The 21,626-nt window shown below is 37.2% G+C and overlaps 1 protein-coding gene across 3 annotated transcripts; it reads right to left on the bottom strand.

Annotated features, from left to right (window-relative positions):
* Nucleotides 1–215: 215 nt before the first annotated feature.
* On the bottom strand, nt 216–18,611 carry ERMARD (ER membrane associated RNA degradation). 3 transcript variants are annotated; one of them, XM_056343798.1, is made up of 18 exons: nt 18,289–18,611; nt 16,793–16,961; nt 15,473–15,612; nt 14,846–14,947; nt 12,929–13,018; nt 11,798–11,895; nt 11,093–11,229; nt 9,681–9,795; nt 9,006–9,108; nt 8,518–8,547; nt 7,938–8,006; nt 6,971–7,139; nt 5,978–6,063; nt 5,079–5,158; nt 4,134–4,262; nt 2,459–2,668; nt 1,416–1,529; nt 216–733 (listed from the first exon to the last, which is right to left on the bottom strand). In XM_056343798.1, the coding sequence occupies exons 2-18, from the start codon at nt 16,959–16,961 to the stop codon at nt 574–576; spliced, it is 2,001 nt and encodes a 666-aa protein (XP_056199773.1). In that variant the 5' UTR covers nt 18,289–18,611; the 3' UTR covers nt 216–573. The 3 variants fall into 3 exon arrangements, with proteins under 3 accessions (XP_056199773.1, XP_056199774.1, XP_056199775.1); XM_056343799.1 differs by lacking the exon at nt 18,289–18,611 and adding an exon at nt 17,910–18,177; XM_056343800.1 differs by lacking the exon at nt 18,289–18,611 and adding an exon at nt 17,733–17,903.
* Between the last annotated feature and the right edge of the window lie 3,015 nt (nt 18,612–21,626).

The raw sequence follows: 21,626 nt of genomic DNA, 5'->3' as shown, positions 1-21,626 counted from the left end.
TCCCTGCCTCCTTTAAATTCTGGTATACAAACAACTAGTTACTTGTTTTCAGCTCTACCTCAGTACAAGATCCAACTCTGTTTTGAACTAGTAACAACCACCACAGCTGCCAACAAGCACTACTTTCTGCTAAATGTTCATTGTTTCTTAACCTGGTGATCACAGCATCTCATATAATTTCCAGTATATTACAAAGTAAAAAAATACTTTTTGGATTTAAAGTTTTCCAGAACTTTTATTCGCACTCTCTTCTTAGATATTTTCAGTATAATAAAAATAATTTTTAAAAAATTCAAGATAGAAACCCCATAATATACTTAAAGTATAACTTGAATCATCCTGATACAGCTCACAGTAAATCCTTTCCACTGGATTTGTCAAACAGTCCATTCTTCGGAAGCTCAATCATTCAACTCCAGTCTCAACAACCACATTCTAGGGAAAAGACTAATTTTTGCATCCAAAATTTGACAACTATGGATGAAGTTTGTCTTTGAATTAGACTTGTGTAATCTGAGGACCCCAGAACTCTTAAAATATAACAATGTCCATATAATCTTAATCCCAATTGATTTATGTAGCTAGCTGCATTAACATTAGCTTTCTGTCACTGATTTTTCTTATTTTTATCAAAGCCTTGTTTGTAAGCTCCACGGTTTCATCCCACTTGTTTTTCTCGGGGCTTGTGTATGTCACTAATTTCTCAGTATACTGCAAGACTGACTTCAAAAACCTACGGGAAATAAAACCAAAGATTAAGTCATTAAAGGATTTAAAATGAAAAAGAAGGAAAGAAGGAAAGAAAGAAAGAAAGATATCTCAATGCCTGATTTAAAGCTGCTAATGTCTCCAAATTTCCAAATCTCCCTCAAGATGACCAATACAATAGGGTTTCTTCTACTCCTGGGAGAGAACCACTCCCTGATTCTCACATTAAGCAGCAATGATTTTCAGAACTGCTGTTAAACACTGCCATTAAAAGAATGTGGCGATAACATATGTGATAGATTTTTCCTCAAATGGCTTCCTTTCCTTTCTCAGTTAAGTATTTCCCAAAGACTATGACATCCAACCAGCTGTTAATTGACACACAAGGAGTAAAATTACAAATATATTAAATACAGCTTTTGTGTATTAGTATTTTATTCAGGATGTGATTGTTCTCTATTTATACTAAGGAAGTCTAATAGAAATTAAAAATGTGAACAACCAGTCCATATATTTTCAATTACATTATTTTAGTTCTTCAGTGAACATTGTCTGAGATATAATGATGACTATAATGGTAGAAAGGATGACGATGTACCAAAAGTCATGCTGCTCCTTTTTATTTTTTCTCTACAGGATTTATATTACAGATCAAAAAGGAATGTGTACAACTTCCTATTTTCAGAAAGTAAATCTTAAATACTCACTTTAGATACTGCTGATAATCAGAAGGATTCTTCTTACAAACCGAATGAATGTTGACTAGTTCTAGAGCAGTCAACACCAAGATGAGCCGCAACACCAGAGACAAAAATTTAATGCTAGAAATAAGCAAAAGTATTTTAAAATAAAAAAAAAACTAAAACCAAATTAAATAAAAATCATCAATATAAAAAAATTCTTCAGACTTCTGCATCCAACCTAAATAGCTGGATATTGCATAGTGCGTGTGGGTACATAATTATGAAATGTCCTTCAGCAAAGAGCAGAGCAAATATCAAAATCATAAACAAAGACTATGAATTATGAAACTACAAAAAGAGAAACACATATAGTTAAGATTCCACAGGAAACCTCACCAGCACTCATTACTCCATGTAAAGTGGAGTTCAACTGAATTGCAAGTATGTATCGCCAGCTGTCAGTTTAAGCTCCGTTTTTAACATAATATAGTTAACATTTTTAGGAATATAACTTGGCCAAGAATACAATATTTACAGTTTTCCCAGTTTTTGAACTAGATCCATAAATCCCTGGGAAACACTTCTGAATAGGAACAAAATGAATGGAATACTAAAGACTCTTTTCTGTCTATAAAGATGCTGATCCAGGAATAATGATAAGAAGCAGCAGAACTAAAGTAGGTAGAGTCTTGAAGTCTGCTTAATGTATTGCATTCAGATAAAACTCGAACAGCTTTTGTATACTTAAATAGGAAAAGCTAGTAACCAAAAATACAATCTAACATTTAAATGATACTTTTATTTGAAAGCTTATAATTTACAGTGAAGTAACCTAGCAACGCTAATGATGCCCATTAAGTTATTTTCCAATTTGAGATTTCCTTGTTATTTCAGTATTAGGACATAATATAAATCTGGGTTGACACTTAACTCTTAAATGGTTAACAAGAACACATGAAAACTGTTGCCTTTAAACTTCTAAGACAAACCCCTGAAAGCCAGCAACAGCAGCATGCACCCAGTCTCTCATAAACCTAACCACAAATAAAGAAACACCACGAGCCAACCTGTTCAACATTCGTAGATAGTTATGCCTCTGGCGAGAACGTAGAGTCTTGTTCATCCACTGTTTGTATCTCAATTCGGTGCTGGCAATAACTTGTTCAGACACTTGATGGCACTGCGTGCTTATTTTACGGAGTACCACCAATATTTCCAGGACAGGTCGTGGAGAATAAAGTGTGCAAATACGTGTATCACAAAGTTCGATCACCAGCCTCCAAAACAGGAAGAAATTGTTAATTTCCACCTTTTGTTAGCTCGATTTAACATGAGATACGTTTCATATTTGGTGTGGTTTAATCATAATGTTTTAACTCAGAAAACCTGGAAACATTATTGTTACCTCATGACTGAGAAAAAGCGAGGATCTATGCATTAGGGCTGTGACTGTGTTCTCCATCACTTAACTGAACATAAATGCAAAACTGCTGGTTATGAACACGTTTCCCATTTCAGATCAAAGAAATACAACCACAATAAACAAAACTGCCTGGCTGAAACGATATGCTGAACACATCAAATCACAGTAGGTTTGTGGTTGAAGCCTACCACCATAAATTCAATTCACAATGAATTAACATCCACCATAATAAAACTCGCGCGAAACAAATGGTATTAATTAGCACTCACATTAGTGTGTGGTCTTTCTTCTGGGCAGAACAAGAAGCAGACGGTATCTTGTAAAATGCAGGTGGTGAGGCCATTGTTTTAATCAACACCACACCAGATTATGCTTTGTTAAAGCACCCAAATATCTTTCTTCTGTCATAATTCTAATCTGCTAAACTAATATGTCACGCACCACTTGAAACACTACTTTTATATAAACGTTTCTTAATCTCCTTCATGCTTAAATTACCTCTGAGACAGCAAAACATTAATGACTAAAAAGCAATAAAGGCAGAAAACTCTAAAAATGGTTTAACACTTCAGTAATTAGACTTCTTTTTCATAAATGAGAAAAATGCAGATTGGTGGGTAGGAAACAGAAGGCACACAAGCTACATAAGTAAAGCAACAGGTAAAATCCTCTTTGCATATCCTGCCCATGCCTAATGGGTTTGGTTATGAGAGTTTTGTTCCAACATATTCATGGGACTCTTGAGACTGCTGTAAGAGTGCCAATTAAAAGTCAAATTGTTTTGATCATTATTCTAAGTCAGATATAATTGGAACTAACATACCTAAAAGTCTGACAAGTATAACAAGGTATCTTCTGTTTTGGAACCTTGACACTAAAGCATGTAAGAAAAGAATTACGTAGTGACATATTGCTATTTTAAATGCCATACACAGCTGTGACACCAAGCACATTAAAACAAACTTATGATGCAGTTTTAGCAATCAAAAGAGATTAAAACCAACTTAGTACATAAATATTTAAAAAATTCTGCTTTCGGAGTCTGAAAGAAAAATGGTCATTTTTTTCATGGTAATTTCCAAATGAAATCTCTACTGTAATAATCTCCCAAATCTAGAATGTCTCATTTTCATTTTGAAGATGATGTTCAGCTGTGTTCCTAAGATTTTTCCATTAAATCATCAGCATTGTTAAAAGAAGTGCATCCAACATTTCAAGCACTGTTCTAAAACCAGTAAAATGAGTAACTTGGATTTGAGAATTCTTGTGTTGGGGTCCACATAAAAGCTGACAGCAGAAACTAGGAAGACACAACTCACCTCTCTGTTAGGACACTATTGATTCGATCATCTGAATTACAGCAATCTCGCGGCATATATTGCTGCAACTGAGATAAAATCTCAGATATCATAAAAATTAAAGTACTAGCTTCAGTATTTCCTTCCAACCTTCAAAACAAAACAAAATAAAGAATATTTGAGATGATAAAACTATGTAGTACTTACTATTTCTCAAATGGCATAGATCAAGATGCAGATTTTCTGGACAGCAGCATATTTCAACATCCACTCTCACTCTCTGGTATTATGGTTCTTTTTCCTCTACCTTACCACATCATTTCCTTCCTCTAACTAAAATTAACCTTTTCTCAGTCTCAGAAGTCTCCTGAATCCCTCTTAATCCTCTATTCATTCATCAAAATCCTGCAGCATATTGAGTCTGTGCTAAATGCATTGAATTTTCACCTCTCAGCTGTAAATATGTACAATTTCCTCCAGTGAATTTTTTGAACAACTTCCTCCTTTTCAAATAACAAGAGAACATGACATTCTTTTTCTAAGTAATATCTCATGTAAAGTCTTCCACTGATTTGGTTACCAAGCCTTTTTCAGAACAAGCAATTATCTTCTGTTTTACATCCAGTGGGCCTTTTTTTTTTTTTTGTGATGGACTGAAGCTCTAATTTAACTTCCTACAGCCCCTTCAGCTCTCTTCAGAAATAGAATATGAAGTCACTAACAATTTTGTATGTTTCAGATGTCTTCTCATTCCCTTCAAGTTAGCACACTGTTCACAGCCTTTATAGTATCTATACTGGTGTGTATAGCACAGATTAAGCTAAAAAGAACAAAGGGGTCTTCTCACAACCCCAATGGTGTCTATCATCTTCCTAGTAAAGTATTTGAAAAGACATTTCACCATCTCAAATCCTATTCTTTGTAAATATTTTGAGAACTATCTTTTTTTTAGCAGCATACACATACCCTTTAATTGTCTGAACTTGTTCCTCAGGCACTGCTGGCAATTCAGGCCATAAATGAATGCTCTTCATACATTCCAGCACCTCAAAAATGTATCATGAAAGATGTTATGTATAGTGCAGCCTTTGACAGACAGGACAACAAAGTCTACTTTTCTTAGTGGCTATTTTAGAAAAAACTGCAACAGGTAGTGAGTTACTTATTCAGTAGTCATAACTGTGTAAGCCGACATCAGTTGTTAAGGTTTATATTAGGGCAAAAAGTCCTGATGTACATTTTCATGCTAAACCGTCATCTGAATACACTAATTTACTATTCCTTCTTCCATTTTTTTAGTATAAAAGATTAACTAACATGACTTTTCTAACATAGGGTTTGAATGCTGTCAAAAATGAAACTTACTAAGTATGTCCATTGCAATTCCCATCAATAGAGGAACATCTTCAAGCAATTCAATAATACATAAACTGATAAGCAGAGAACTACCACCACACTTGAAAGCAGATTTTGCTACAATGACAGAATCTTAATCAGCTGGCTTTCATACAACAAAAAGTTATAGCCTAATCCAAGATTCCTAGAGACATGACCAAATAGTGTTCCTGACATAAGAAAGCACAAGGAGATCAAGAAAACTACAGAACAGCAAACATTCAAGTAAGAATAAAGCTATGCAGTGATCCAGAGTACAAACACAGCCCCAACTGCATCAACAGGAGCGTGCTTAAATTACATCTCATTTTAGCAACTGTAAATTCTGAAAGATAAAACTAAAAAACTCATTAAAAATATGTAAGATTTAATTTTTTTAGGACAATCAAAGCATGAAGACAACAATTAGACCAATTTTAAGGATTCACAATTTTAAGGACCAAAATGCATTCACAGCTGGAAGTACCTACCTGCTTCTTGAGTCGGGAAATTGGATGAAATTGAGAACAGTAGCAGCTTGCACAGTTCATCAGTGGTTTTATGACCATGTGTTCCTGATTTACGAAATCATAGACAATACACAACAGTTTCTTTAAACTGTCCTAATCATATGCAGGCCTAGACTTATACTTAATTTTATGCAACCCACCTACAGTACTGAAGTCAATAAAGATTTCCAAATGTCCAAGGGCTGAAAGCAGTAATCAGCACGGTGAGTGTTAAAAGCTTAATTTCTTTGACACATTTTAACTATGAAATCTGACAGCAGCTGACAGAAAAGCAACCAAGTATTCTCTTAATGCAGCAGCATGCAATATATCCTGAGAAAGTAAAAAGAGCTGGAGCTACAACTAATAAATGGAGGATTTATCTCACAGACTGCTGTATGATATTGAAAGAAGTAATCCCAAATATTAACAGAAAATTCAGGGGAGCAAACTGAATAACTGCTAATGTTGAGAACCATGTACTGCTAGACAAAAAGTGTTCACAAATTCACAGTATGGAGAGTCTATACAAATCACACCTCCATTAGTGAGCACCATTACTTAAAGTGTCTCAGAGAAAGAAAATCTCAAATATTACACACCTCAGTGGCTGAGCTACAGCTGTTCTACAGACCTTGCAGATAATTCAGCAGATATTGCTAGGTATTGATATAATTTGACAAACAAAATTAAGTGGAATCATTATAATTTATGAATCAACCACAAGAGTAAGAAGTGGTTAAGCAAACAAACTACAGTACAGTAAGAACAAGTAACTTTTTTGGAAAACTTTCTGTACTTATTTCACTACAAACTAGAATAAACATATTTTCACAATTTTTTACTTGGAAGAATACTTCATTTTCACAAAGACCTGCTGTCAAATAAAATTCAGTCATAAGACTCTCTAAAGTCAGATTTGGCATCCTACACAACTGAAAAAGTATTCTAAGAATGTAATAGTGATCCCTCCCTTAAAAGCAAACATGTCTTTATCTGAGAATCTGCAGAGAAGAGTAATTGCAAATGCAACTATCTGATTAGCTATTTCTCTGGGAAATGCTTCCAGATTGATCTCTCCATGGCTTAAATGATCTCTTATACGTGGACCCTCCTGGTGGTTCAAGAAATCCCAAAGAAATTCCTGCGAAAACATACACCAAGCGTATAGAATTCTATTCTGTGTATATATGCATAGAATACCACTAAAAGATAAGTATGTAATCATACATATAAGAAAGGGGCATTTAGATGATCAGAAAAAAACATGCAAACTCTGCTTGTAGCAAAAAAATAATAAAAAAAGGCAACTTGTCCGTCTTGGTAGCGTTTGCAGAAATTCAAAACTAACATACGTACTATTTCATAAGAAGAAACAACAGTTTCCTTCAGCTTTGTGTCACAAGATCTCCACAGCCCGACTGTCTTTGGCAACAGGACAATAAACTGAGGTCTCTCCTACAGTCTCAAAAGGCCTCTAAATTCAACAACCTTAGTTTTTATGTTCATTATCTGAGTGGCACGATGTGCTCTGATAGGTTTGCATCTAAGTCTTTGTGCCATCTACCAAGGTAGTGCAAGATGTGTCCCAAGAGCAATAAAAAAATACATTTAAATTTTCTCTGTATGAGGCATCACTTTCCTCCTGCTCCATTCAGATGATCTTCAGAAGCCTACAGACAAGTATGTCTGAGACTTCTATATTTCAGAAAGAAAGACAGTCTTATATCCTAACTCAATATAGCTTGTCAGGTACTACTTTGTATCCTTCACAATGAAAAAGGGTAAAAAGCTTCAGATTCTAAGAAGCTAGAGATAAGCCGTGTGAAATAAATGCCTATTAGCCATGATCATAAACATATTTTTAAATTTTAAAAGAAATAAAACAACCACAAGAAAAAAAAAACAAACTACCAAACTATAAAACTTTCAAAACACTTGCCATGGCAGGTTCCTCAAGAACAGCAGGAAGCTGGTTGACTTTATCATTTTCCAGATACTTTGCCAGCATCTAGAAAAAAAGTAATTTGTATAGAAATTTATTATTGAAAGCCAAAAAAATAAAAGAAAAAACACCAACTAAAGTAATTACTTTCCCTAATTTGAAGCCAATACTTTTGGCCCTCCAGAATCAATGTACCTAATTATTACTGACAGACAATTAGATATAATTCAAAGAAGCTGTAAAATTCAGGATTTTTGCTTGCAATGTTTATTTGTATTTTTAATAACTGAATCTAGGAAAAATGACAGAATGTTTCTATGAGATGAAGAATTTCAAGATAAAAACATTTAGAAGAAATAAAAGTCTGTTCATTAGAATTTGTATTAATTTTGGTATTTTCTAGGGGATTCCAAATTTAAAATGTTTACTGTCCGTCATCATCTATTTAGAAAAAAATTAGGAACAATGGCTTATCCAACACAAGCATGTGCTTTCTGGTCTTTAGTAATGGAAAGCATGCATGTGCTTAAATTCTGACATTGATATATATTAAAAAAAAATATAAAATCACAAGTACCTCATCAAAAGTGGTGTAGAGAGCAGAAGGCTAGAACAAAAGACAATTAATATTATTTGATTTTCACATGAAAACAGTTAACTAGACATGTATACCAAACTTGTATTTATTCATTTGCATGAGATACCAGAGGTGCATGAACTGAAAAAAAAAAAAACCCCAAACCCTTACAAATGAAAAAAGATACTTTTGGATTTTGTCCCAGGTTTTTTAAAATAAATATAACATGACCTACTTTTGAGCCTGAACTACTGTTTATGAATACTAACCTTCAAGTACTTATTAAGACCTCTTTTACTGGCAGACATCTTTACAAAAAAATTAAAGGCATTCATGAAACTCTACTGGAAATACGTAAGTAATGTTCCACAATGGATTGAAGAATTCTGGGGAAAATCTGTAAACGTTTAGACACTACACTTCTAGAATGATTATTTTGAAAATATTGTTAGCACTAGATCGTAACTGACTTTAGACAGTAATTTTACCTCAGCTGTTAGCAATCGATTTGGACATTTATTAGTTGTAGTGAAGAGCAATCGAAGTCCAGCTTCCAGCTGAGGAAGTAAGAGAATCACACAGTCAGCATACCTGAAAAAATAACAGAGATACTCAAAGGGCTTTTCCCCCCTTATAAATATAATCCAAATGAAAATTAGAGCAGTTTCAGAGTTACATTCTCAGGCCAAAACCCCAGAACAAAATTCCTTTGTAATGCACTCTGTAAACAAACAATACATGACTACCTGCGCCCAGCAGAAGCTGACCACCAAATTCAAACCAGTTCAGAGATAAGAATAATGTACAAAAAGTTAGGCTATGGGAGAGGAAAACAAAACAATGTACTTAATTTCTTTTTAGCTCAAAATGTTAGTATCTGAAGATTTGTTTCCGCTTGCTTTGTAAAAATCTTCCTTTTGGCTACATCTACAGTAGTTCTTTTTAGATTTCAAAATATAGTTTATAATCCTAGTTGGCACAAAATAAAGTAGCAAGTGCACAAACTTTCTGAGAGACCATTATAATAACGTGTAACTATACATTGTTAAGCAACAGATTTAGCAAAAAGCTTTGGAATCTACAAATGCTGCTATTATTCTATAAATATAATTATAGTTATATTCTACTAAAAAAATAATTTAAATTAAGAAATTGACTGTTACCTGTTTTGCTTGAAAGCTGTTAAAGCTGCCATCCAAAACGGTAACATTGTTTTTAATACAAAACTGGACAGTTTCACTAGCTCTTCAGCTATGGAAAGTGCCTCATGATTAAGATCTGCAAGTTAGCAAAACAACATTGAAAAACTACATACAATCTATGATTTATTAAATTTTTATATTTCACTGAAAATCTAGGATTATATCAGCATCTGTAATGGGAGGCTTAAATGTTATCCAATTTATTTTAACTATGGAAGTACAATGACAGTCATGTTTAAGATCAGAAATTGAGTTTGCAAGATTGCATTTTTTGTGATAATATAAAATTACAGAGTAAAAACAGTTAAAAAGGTCAAAGCTGCTTTTTACTGAGACTAAAAGACTACCCAGCAACTAGACCCAGCTTCTGTTGAGTTGTTCTGCACCTATTTTGAATACTTAAAGTGTAATATATATTAATAATTCTAATTCAGTAAAAACAGTACAGTAGTATGAACATTTGAACATGAGCACATTTTTCCTACTTCATCAATTTTCTGTGCTGACATTTAGCATAACTAACATTTAATACTTCAATGAAACATCTAATGAAACTCACACTTATGAATTCACATTATAAATATCCACGAGAAAGTTCAAAATGGCAAGTGCAACTTGACTGCAGTAGCTGTTTTTGAAAGCAAATCAACAGTTATAGGATTTATACTACGTTATCAGCTTGATCTGTATCCCCAAAACCCTGCCTCAGTTCTGTGAACAGAGGCAGTTCCACTGGCAAATTGATTATGTAGCACAAACTGACCACGACCACCACTGATACCAAGACTCCCCATATGCTGTTGTTGCTTTTAAAACAGTAGGAATAAACCAAGTAAGGTCTGTAGCCAGGGGTATGAGATGATTTTGACACTTCAGATCCTTCCCAGAGAAAAGCATCAGTGTACTGAAGATGCATCACCATCCCTTGCTCTGTTTCAACACTACCTTCCCTGTAAGATGCAGGGCACTCCTGCTGGGATCCTTGCAGAGGGAACCCACTAATTCACTGAATCTGGAAAGAATTAGATTTTGTAAAGGCAAATTAGATGACAGTTAAATGAAATAAACTCTCATCATGAAAAAACTGGAACAAACAGCTTTGGAGTCCTTTAGAAGCAGTAATATCAAACGCTTCACTGTGTTACAGTTGTTTTCGAATGCAGTATTTTTTTATGCAATAGTCAGTGGAACTGCTTACATACTAAAAAGTTGTCCTACAAGCATGAGTGATTCATCTGACACTGTATAAAGGTATCTTAGTTAAGATTCACTCTTAGAACTGTGGAAAAAACATTATTTTCAGCAGTAGTTTTGGACCAAGAAACAGTAACAAATATAGCATACTAAAAACTTGCTAATGGCTTAATACTTGCCTGGAAATACCTCAAACTCCTCCAAACTAGTGAAAATCACATAAGGTCGATGTACTAAAACGCATTTAGTTTGCAGAAGATATGCCTGTAGCAACTGTCCCAATCCTGCAGTTAAAAAAAGCAGCATAGCACAATATCTAGGGAAAATACCATAATATATTAGAAAAGCTTATACAACTAAATCTTTTGTAAAGAATCAACATTTGGGGACAAAGCAGTTTTTTACTCTTTCAAAGAAAATCCAAAACCTATGCTCCCTATCTCTTTTGAGTAGGGGCACTTGCATTCACAAGCAAGAAAAAACAATGCAGAATTAGGAAAAGAGTATCACTATTCTACACTGGCTGCTGCTGTTGCTTCTCCTCCTCCCCCATTCCTCTACCCATTGTTCCAAGTTATACATGACTGCCCTGACAGACAAGGAACCAGGTTTCAAAAAAACCCCTTAAGCTTTCTTGCTTTTCTGGCTAGTAAAAAAACCACGGGTCATAACACTGACCAGCTTTATACTGGCTGAAGTATTCTAAGGAAATCCATTCCAAAAGAAGCAGCAATGGCAGGCGAAAACTGCGAGGATACTGCCAGAGGCCTTTGGGTATTTTTTTTAATAATATTTTTCAATAAGAGCAGTAGGTTTTACTAACAACTTTTCAAGCACTCTCAAGTCTGACCGGTAAGGAAATGAGATTCTTTTTGGTAACTTACTTTGCAGGAATTTCTTGTGGGGATGCAAATCCATGCCACAAAACATTACGAAGATTCAGACCATATGGAGATCCAATGAATATCCTCAGTACATTCATCTAATTAATAAACATGAAGAAATGTATTATTTAATACATTGTATCTTTCCTTGGCAGAAAAATTCAGAACTTATTGAGAAACTACAACGTCTATGGTCAAGATGACTGGCCACAGCTTGTCACAGTAACAGCAACTCATTATTTGCAATTCCTAGTGTTCTCCGAAAGAAAAACATGCAGCTTACTTGTACATGTTATAGGACATAATACAGGAAGAACAAAACTAGTTTTAGACATTCCAAACTGTTATGACAGGCAAACAAATGAGATCAAGTTTAGCTCTTACTGCCTGTAGCATAAATCCATCATAATTTAATACAAATTAACATAAAATACAGAATTTGCATTCAAAGCTGTATTCCAGATCACTATCAAACAACAAGGGAAAGCCTGGTTTTATTTTTTAACTGTAAGAATTGAACTATGTTAACATTCCATCAAAATTCAATAAATAATCCTTATAATACTACTGGACTGGCTATCAATATCAGCTTCTACAGTTCAGATCCAATATTTTGTACTAACAAAGAATTTAGATAAAACTGTATGAGAAAGATCACTGTTTACACAAGAGTGTAAGTATCATCAGAATTTTGTTATTATTATTTGCTTGCACATGGGATGAACAAATTAATTTCTCTATTTTGAAAAATTCTAGTGTGGTAAATGTTATAAAGTATCATATGACACTTCTGGTAAAGGGGAACAGCTTATCAGAAGCAGCCAGTACAGGATACTTATTTTCAAGTACCATAACTCAGACAACTCTACAGCTTGCTCATGCCCTTGACAGGTATGTGAAATTCTACGTATGTAAGTTTTCCTGTAGAAAAGCAAAGAAGAATATAAGAACTATTTTTGCCACATTTTTTGGCCCAGACTGTAACATGTATAAAATGAAAGTTTTTCCATTATACTACAGAATTTGCAAACTCTTCTTCAGTGCAAGCAAAGGCTATGCTTGGAAACCTGCCATTTGGCAAGAAGAAAACCAGCTCAGCATGTATTACTTATATCAAAACTATGCACTTACTACAGCTTGTCCAAACACAACCGCAAGCTGCTTAGAAGCAAGCAAATCTCTTAGAAGGAAAGGACAATCTTTATCAATCAGTAAATATACCTATTAAAAAAAGAAGAAAAAGAGATAACATAAGTAATTCCATATACTTCTTTGTATTTCAAACATACAACTCAACTATTTCATCCAGTGACCATTTTCATTATTGTAAAAACACTAACCAAACAAAACCCACCAAATCCTTAAAAAGGCTTTGAATTCTGTAACTTAATGGCAAATTAAAATTTACAGAACGTATCAGGAAAGAATGGATATCCTACTTAATGTTCCCGTAGTTAGGATTTTCACAGTGTTTGTACATGTATTGCTCTTCTCCTCAAAAAAACAAACAAACAAAAAAAACCTAACCCACACCAAGAACACGTAATTAAGGGAATAAACTCTACCCAGGACACCACACTTCATTCTTACTCTAGACATCCCTAGGGTCTGTCGTTGTTAAAGCAAGGAGACTTGTGGTTTGTCTTCTGATTCTAGCTGTTCCTTAAACTAGATTTCATGCTAGTTGGGCAATCTCAGCATCTTTAGTCTCAACTGCTATGAAGCCTTCCATTCTTTGTATTCTCCCTGATGTTTTTTTTCCAATTTTTAGCAATTTTCCATTACTTCAAAATTTACCATGCCTCATACTTGGGCAAATTGGTTTGTCTAGGTGTGAATTAACCCACATCTCCTTCTCCGGAGTTCCTCATAGAGATTTAACAACCTGCTATTTTATCTTATCTGTGGGCAATATACCCCATCAGCCAAGCCTCTTAAAACAGCTGTTAATTCCCTTCTCCCTAACCTGCACGGCCATAAGCAGTGGTGGCATCTGTTCATGTGGTTGCAGTGAAGCAGACCAAAGAACTGATCAAACTGAAAAACAAAAATGGGGGCAGGGGAAAAAGGTGGGAAGGTACCTGGACCTTCAGTCAATCAATGGATTCATCAATCTAGCTTGCTAGCAGGCCTTCAAATATTTGCAACTCACATAACATACAGAATACCAGCAAACACAGCAGATGGCTGTCAAGCCTGATTGAACAAACTTCAGCAGTGCCATCACCAAATGTTAAAACTATAGCTGAACTCATGTTCCATCAAAAAGGGTTCACAATATAAGTTTTTTAACATCAGTCAGAATTCCTAAGTCTAAGTCATATTGCATATGCACTCCTTGCCTCATGCTGGTCATGAACTCCTGCAGCATTACTCTTTAAACTTAACAAGAGTGCGTACCTTTACTAACTACTACAGGGTAAAGGAAAGATGGAACGTGTTAGCAAAACAAATGTTCAGGACTACAAGATGGATCCCAGACCCATCCAGCTGATCTGTTTGGTCAAGAATTTCAGTGGCCAGCTGACTTCTAGATGTTTTTGCAGCACAAGACTCATGTTGAAGCATTTATACAGATGTACACTCTGTGAACAGAGCTCTGAGGAAAAAAGTTATCTAGCAGCCTGTTCCATCTGCATACTCCTGCCTCTCTTCACAGAAGTTACTACATCATCAGATCTACTGCAGAAGGTATGCTGCTCCCTCTTTCAGTTAAATAAATCGGAGTAACAAAGACTTATTATACATATACTGATGAAGCCAACTTTCCTCTTTAATAATGAAATTCATTAGTAACAGCACTCACACAAGCAACTCTACCAGCACAGGTGAAGGAGCCCCAGAAGATTTTTCCATTAGCACAAGTGGGTCCAGAAAAGAACATCTGTCCAACTCAAAATACAGCTGGCCTGTTAGGGTACTACTACAGCGTCGTAATAGAGAGATTACTACAGGGTAATCTCACTTTTTCAACGTGTAATTAAATCCAAGAGCTCATTCCCATCTTCTAAAACCAAATTGCAATAGACTCCTCATGTTAGCACTTACATCACCCAAGGCTCGCTCCAAGCATGACGTTAGTTTCATTAAGCCAAGAGCAACTTCTGTAGCTTGTGTATATTGTAGAACATCAAATATTTCAAGAAATAACTGTATGGTGGGGAAGAGGAAGAATGTTGTGTTAAATATTCAGAAGGAACAATCAAATTGTCAAAAGCACAGAGAAACCTAAACATTTCTCTGTGATAGTTGTTATGCAAATGCAGAAAGAAAACCATGCCATGAAAATAAAAATGTAGATGCCTGTAAAGGAAAATGCCTTAGAGCATCTCCTATATTTTTAGTTGCAATGTATATTGTGCCTTACATCTATAAAAATTATCAACAATAACTTTACACTGTAAAACTTGATATTAAGCACAGATTATCAGAAAAACAAAATCCTACCATCTTACGTGAAAACAGGCCCACAGCACCTTATGTTCTCCTTGTGATAACTTATATAAAGTCTCATTACAAAGTCAGGAAAACTAAAAGCAACTGTATTACAGAGAAGGACAATTAATTACAAATTCTAAGCATTGTGGTTCATTGACATATCTGTGTGTTCTTACATTAAACTTCCACAACGGGTTCATATGCCAAAATACAAGTTGTCAACAGACACTTCCGTACCTCTGTGCAGTTTGTCCAGCGCAGCCATAATGCATACTGAATTACAAATTGTTCCTTGGTCAGAGATTTGAAGTGCAAATTAACAGATTCACATACAGGTCCTAATGATCGTATGCTTTTGATATAATCCACATTTTGATCTTAAATTGAAAAACAGAAGGTGATTAGAGTACCAAACTTCATGAAGGTCCAATATTTTAAAACTCACAAGGAGTAAAACCTGCTACAGCTTCTGTACATATTTAGCACAGAGGATTTTACCCAGACTATTTTAGCACAACTAATACACAACAATTTATTGTTCAAAAGACCACACAGGTAAGATACAGAAAAGCAAAAGTGCAGTGTGAAACCAGGTAAGATTGACTACCTTCTCCAGATAAAAAAAAAAAAACAAACAAAAAAAAACAAAAAACAAACCCTAATGCAAGAAAATACGAAAGAGGATTATCGTGTTCTGGTTTTGCTGAAATGGGAAGAACCTGCTAGAATACATAAATTCCACATAATCAAACTGGAAGCTAGTGCAGGCTCAGAGATATCCATCAAGTTGCACCACTTACACCTTTTAAAGAATGCAGATGGATGTGGTACCTTACAGAGTGGTATCATTGCTCCTCTTTGGTGGGATACTTTTACATGAAAATAAGTTCTTCTGAAACATACTGCTAGAGGTAGAAACATGTATCATTTTTACCATCTCTGGAAACTAATAACAGAGCTTGCAATTTGACAAATTAACATTCAATGAGTTCATCAGGGCATAAATACTTTATTTTGGTTGAAAAGCAACTATAAACTGTTCTACCTATAGAAGGCAAACCAAAAAGTCAGTACTTTGGTATAAGCTAACGTTGGGGAAACAAAGCCAGAAGCAACAGTAGGAACACTGATGGCCTCAGACTATCTTAAATTCACTGCAAAAGGGATATAAAGAACACAGAAGAAAGCAGTTATGAGGTATGAAAGAAGCAGAACTGAACCCATTACATACAGGCACATGAAGCTGGGAACCAAGATGAATGAGGAAGCAATGGAGCAGCTGCTTATGTAGCACAGGTAACATGAATCTTGGGAGCCAGCACAAACCAAATACCAAACAATGTATTTGAAATTACTTCTTTGAATTTATTGATGCATTTGAAATTTAAATTAAAAATTTAAAGCCCTTTGTAGATATGAACTGTATGTACTCTAATCTGCAGCAAAGCCAATGCTGCACTGTAATAAAATATTATACTAAGCTAGGACTTCTATGAACTGTACTGAGATTCTGCATCAGTCTAAAATGCATCACTAGTACAGCAGGTAAACACCAACCTGATTCAAGGTAACACACGTGCTCTGTAACAGCTTGCCAACATACTTCACCATTTTCAGATAAAATATTATTAATATCATAGGTGTCCTTCTTCTCAAATCCGAGTTTGCAAATCACATAATGCACAGGTGGAGAAAGACAAGTAGTGACCGAGTCTGACAATGCCATCTAGAACACACACACACCCAAAAGGCCTTGCATTAAGAAAGTAGATTAGAACAAAGAAAATTATTACAAAAGTATACCCATAAGCACGGGTATACAGATAGCAATACTGCATCCATAAAGAAGTTGTTAAGGTTTGCAATGCAACTTTCATATAGGCACATGATGAAAGGAACTCTGAGCAGAACCACCTTGCAGAAAACTGAGGGGAAGAATTGCCTGATCTGCATCATGTCAGGATAATGTATTTCTGAATGGGTTTATGTAAAAACTGATACTATGATAGATTGAAGCAAAAGGTCCCTGTTTACATATAACCGCTCCATCTAACCTCTGAGTTTGCATGGAAAATGATGCTACTTGAAGCAAAACCAAGAGCTTCAGTCCTTATGACCAGCAAAATCAAAGGGGGGGGGGGGGGGGGCCGGGAGCAGGAGCAGGGGGGAGGAATGTGTGAATTCTGTATTGAATTGGTAGCAGTGGTTGAACAATTGAAGCATAAACGTTGTTTGTACATTAGCCTAAACAAAGAAATGGACTGATTCAGAAGCACACATCTAAAAGAATTTACAAAGATAGAACTGCTCATGCTTAACTATGAGGGAAAATGCTTCTGATTTTAATAAAGTGTCACACTCCCCCATTAATAAAACAGAACAGACAAAAAAATGTTTGAAAATAAAGTACCATACAAAATATAAAAAGAATCCATTAAATTAAAAACATTTTTTTCCTCTTTAATTAGGTGGTGGCATTGACCTTCACAGTATGTACTTTCTGAATTCATGGCTTCAAGGAGAGACTACATATTTACATGGGTAACAGCACAGAGCAAGTACGATGGCTCTTGCAAGGAACCAGTATTAGCTGCCATCAGGAGTACCTTATCTGCTATTAAAACAAAAAATAAAAATCCAAAGCGTTCATGAAACATGTACTCCAGTCCTTCACCTAATTATTCTGAGGCTCCTCGCATTCCGCTGTCAAGAGACTGGAGGCCAGAGCAAAACTTAACTCCCACGGCCACCCTTTAGCGCCTGAAAGAGGCCAGACGCGGGCAGGCAGCTGCCATCTCAGGGGGAGAACGTGGCCAAGCCCCGACTTTCCACCGGTGACCGGGCCGCGCCTCACAGCCACGGCCGGGCCCCCCCGCCACGGCCGCCCCCGGCCCGCCGCCCCCCGGCCACAGCACCAGCGTTTCCCCAGGGCCAGCAGCGCCCGCGCAGGGCCGAGGGCGGCGGCAGCAGCCCCCGGCCCGCAGCCCCAGCCCGAAGCCCCCGGCCCCCCTTCTCGCTCGCCCCGCCCCGCCATGGCGCCCCGCTGCCGCTACCTCCGGTACCGCCGGGCCAGCCCGCTCTACGTCATGACGCTGGCTAGCGCGCGGCGTCACGCCTGGCTCGCGCGGGAAGGGCCCCGCCCTGGCAGGGGGCTGAGCGCGAAGGCGGCCTCTCGCCGCGGCCCGTCGGCGGGGGCGGGGGGCGCGGGGTTCGCCCCCGCCGGGCTGGGCGGCGACGCTGCGTGCCGCCAGCCACGGAGAAGCGCTCCGAGATGCCGAATTTCGCCCCGGCCCCGAAGGGAGGAAAGCGGCGCCGGGGCCTGTTGGATAAAGACAGATTGAACGGCCGCCTGGGCGCGGGCGGGACGGCCCCGGGGGTGAGGAGGCGACGGCCTCCCCCCTGCTGTGGCATTCCCCTGGGCGGGCGCGTCGGCCCGGGGCTGTAGCGCTTCAGGCGGCCCTGAAGGAGGAGGGGGGGGGGGGTGCCCCGTGTGTCCGTAGGAAGGCTGGTGCCGTGTGTGGGAGAGCGTGGGGGGCAGTGTGCGAGTCAAAGGTGAGTGTGGTCTGGTGGAGGCTTGTCTGGGAAATGCTGTTCCCGTGGGCTGTACGCCCGGTTTGGGATAGCTCGTCCCTTTTCTGCCACGCTGCAGCTGGTGTGCCGCATTAGGCATGGGGAGGCAGAGGTTTTAAAATTTAGCCAAAATGAAGGTAAAAAACAGCCAAGGGAGGAGGTCTTCCCTTTGGTGGCGCAGTCTCTCCCACTTGGGCTGCTACTGTAAGTTCCCTAAGGTAGGTGTGCCCTTTTTTTGAAGAAATAACCAGGAACTGTTTCTTTAATGCAGCTATTGCCTGTTCAAACAGACTTACTAACATTATTTCTTTCAAATAGTAAAAGCTTTCTTCTCTTGGCATACTTAGTTACATATGTCCAAGGTTAAGCCAACACAGTGGAACTCAGTAACATAATGCAGGCTTTTGTATAGTTAAATGCAAAGTCAGTTCTTTAATTTTTGGAAGATTCTTTCACAAAGGACACAAATACTATATGGAAATGTAATTGCAATGTTGTACTAATACTTGGAATCACAGTATTTGTATTGTGAAAAACAGAAGTATGTCTATTAGCCTTTTGTGTAGAGATATCAATAAGGTTTTTGGTTGCCTCATTAGTAAGTGGCTTCTTGCACATGAGCAAATGATTACACAAACTTCTGTCACTAAGAGTAGCAGTTAAATTTGTAAGTAACAGCGTTGTTAGTGGTATCCTATAGATGTGAATTTTCTTCCATCTGTAATAGTATAGGCCAAAGGTGGTGTACTCATGCTGAGCCATGTTAGCAAAGAATTGCTGTTTGAATTGTGACTTTTTTCACAGGTTAATTTCCACTGATGTGGATTGGGATGCTGATTTGAGCAGCTCAGCTGGGAGACTTGAGGTGGGTTTTATTCTGTTAGGAGACCTGTGATGAGTGATGTGAATAAGCTGTAAATAATATGGTCAAGTTTGTATTCATAAACCAATATTCATTTCAATGCATAAATAAGCTTGTAATTGTATAGCGACAAAGGGGTTAAAATGTCTGAAAGATCATATAGACTGTCTGGCAAGAAAGTTGCAAATCTCTGCAAGGGGAGCTGTCCTCCTTATCTGCAAAGCAAGCTGCCCTACCAAGGAGGTAACGGGACAGCAGGATGGCCTTGAGTAAAATTAACAAGGAGTATTGTAAAAACCCTGGGAAAGATTTCTACAAGTCTGCCAACTCATCACTTTTGAGAACTAAGGTGAAAAGTACACCATGAGGAAGACCTACGGCCTTCCTCCCATAGACCACTGCCCACATTCTAAAGACCCCGGCCCACAATTTTTGGAAGAATCTGCGCAAGCGTGAAAGACTGATAAGCTAATTAGCATACGCAGCGAGGGTAGGCGGGTTCAGGTAATGAATATGTATAGGCATTAATGGAATATTCATCGTTTCATTATATAAATATAAGATAATCTGCCCCTCTGGGTGTGTACGATTGGTGGAAGGATCCCCCGTACACCCGGCGCCGACAATAAAGAATACTTAATCACTAAGAAATTCTGAAGACGTTCTTTGAAACATGAGCAGGCAAGGGCTGTAGTCTTTAGATAGATCTGAATTTCAGTTAGAAGATAACGAGTGTCCACAGCCGAAGTGCAAATGTGTTTTCTCCTTGTGTTTTTAGTGTAGTGTAAGTACTATTCAGAGTCTGCATTGTTGTCATGGTATCTACAAACATCTGTAGCCAATTTGCGCAAGAACTGTTAACATCACTGCTTTTTAACAGTTATCTAACGGTAACTAACCAGAGGAGAGTAGCTAATGTCCATGGTGTTGACAGGGCTAAAGTGATTTCATAGAGAAGAAACTGCACTGCTTCCCTTACTCTCAAACTCCTCTGACTGAAAGATTTGTGAGCCTGGGTAGTGCATCTTTTCAAATAATTCTCATGGAACTTGTATATTATCCAGAAGTGTATGACTTTTTTCCTATACTACTTAGTGTAAGCTTTGCACTGTGGTGTTGTAGCACCTTTGTGATCTTTTCTGCTCTTCTGAGCAGAAACTGATGATTTTCTGTCACCTAAGTTCTAGCTGTAGTAGGAAGTGGAGTGAGGGACTGACGAGTCAGCAAAACTTGGAAGTGGTTAGTTAGGAGTTGTCTGGTGTAGAAGACCACTGTCTGTAGCATTTGTTATGATCTCATTGGTTCCATGTGCTTTTCTGTCTGTCTTGTTTTGTTACTGTTTTACAGTACTATTCTAAGCCAGCCATGGAGGACAGCAGGTGAGTTGCTGCTTGCATTTGTAGAGGGACAAATTTTGTTATGTACATTGAAGGGAATGATAGTATGCAGACTGGGTGGGGAGAAAACATGGATCCTCAAGAGTTGTGATGACAAATAAAAAGAATGATTACTCTGTTTTTAAGTGCCAAGTAAAATTACAAAGCTTGCAAATTGGAGCATATTTTTATCTCTTTATTAATGAGCAAATTAAGTCATTAATACATAAAATATTTGTTTACTAGCTTCACAAGGAACAAGGACAAGTAATATGATGTAATAAATTAATGGGAACATATATTTTGGGGTTTGTGTATGCTGTTTGAATGAAAAGCTTGAAGTTGTGGTTAACAGTCTTGGACACAGATGTTGATATCTGTGTGTTTTTACCTAGAAAATTCAGTGTATTAAGAGCGCTAGTATGGTGTGTCTGATTAACTGAGTTTCAGATGAAGATACCTATTTCTTTTTTGGTAACGTATTCCTAGACAAATTGTTCTTTTTCCTCTTAGCTGTACACTATAAGTATTATTTAGAGACTATTAAATACTAAAATACTGGCATGTGATGTGGACTTTCTTA

The sequence above is a fragment of the Falco biarmicus genome, chromosome 6, assembly GCF_023638135.1.
Source record: "Falco biarmicus isolate bFalBia1 chromosome 6, bFalBia1.pri, whole genome shotgun sequence".
Taxonomy (NCBI): domain Eukaryota; kingdom Metazoa; phylum Chordata; class Aves; order Falconiformes; family Falconidae; genus Falco; species Falco biarmicus.
The sequence above is the reverse complement of the archived record's forward strand: the minus strand, read 5'-3'. Positions and strand labels throughout refer to the sequence as shown.

Bases quoted from the DNA above. Each gene is read 5' to 3' on its own strand.
- ERMARD (XM_056343798.1), bottom strand. From the start codon at position 16,961: ATGGCATTGTCAGACTCGGTCACTACTTGTCTTTCTCCACCTGTGCAT. The intron at 7,140-7,937 runs GCAAGTGTTTTG...ATGTTTTCGCAG, and splicing joins TTCTTGAGGAACCTGCCATG to GAATTTCTTTGGGATTTCTT. The intron at 6,064-6,970 runs AGGGAGGGATCA...ATTTCGTAAATC, and splicing joins TAAAGACATGTTTGCTTTTA to AGGAACACATGGTCATAAAA.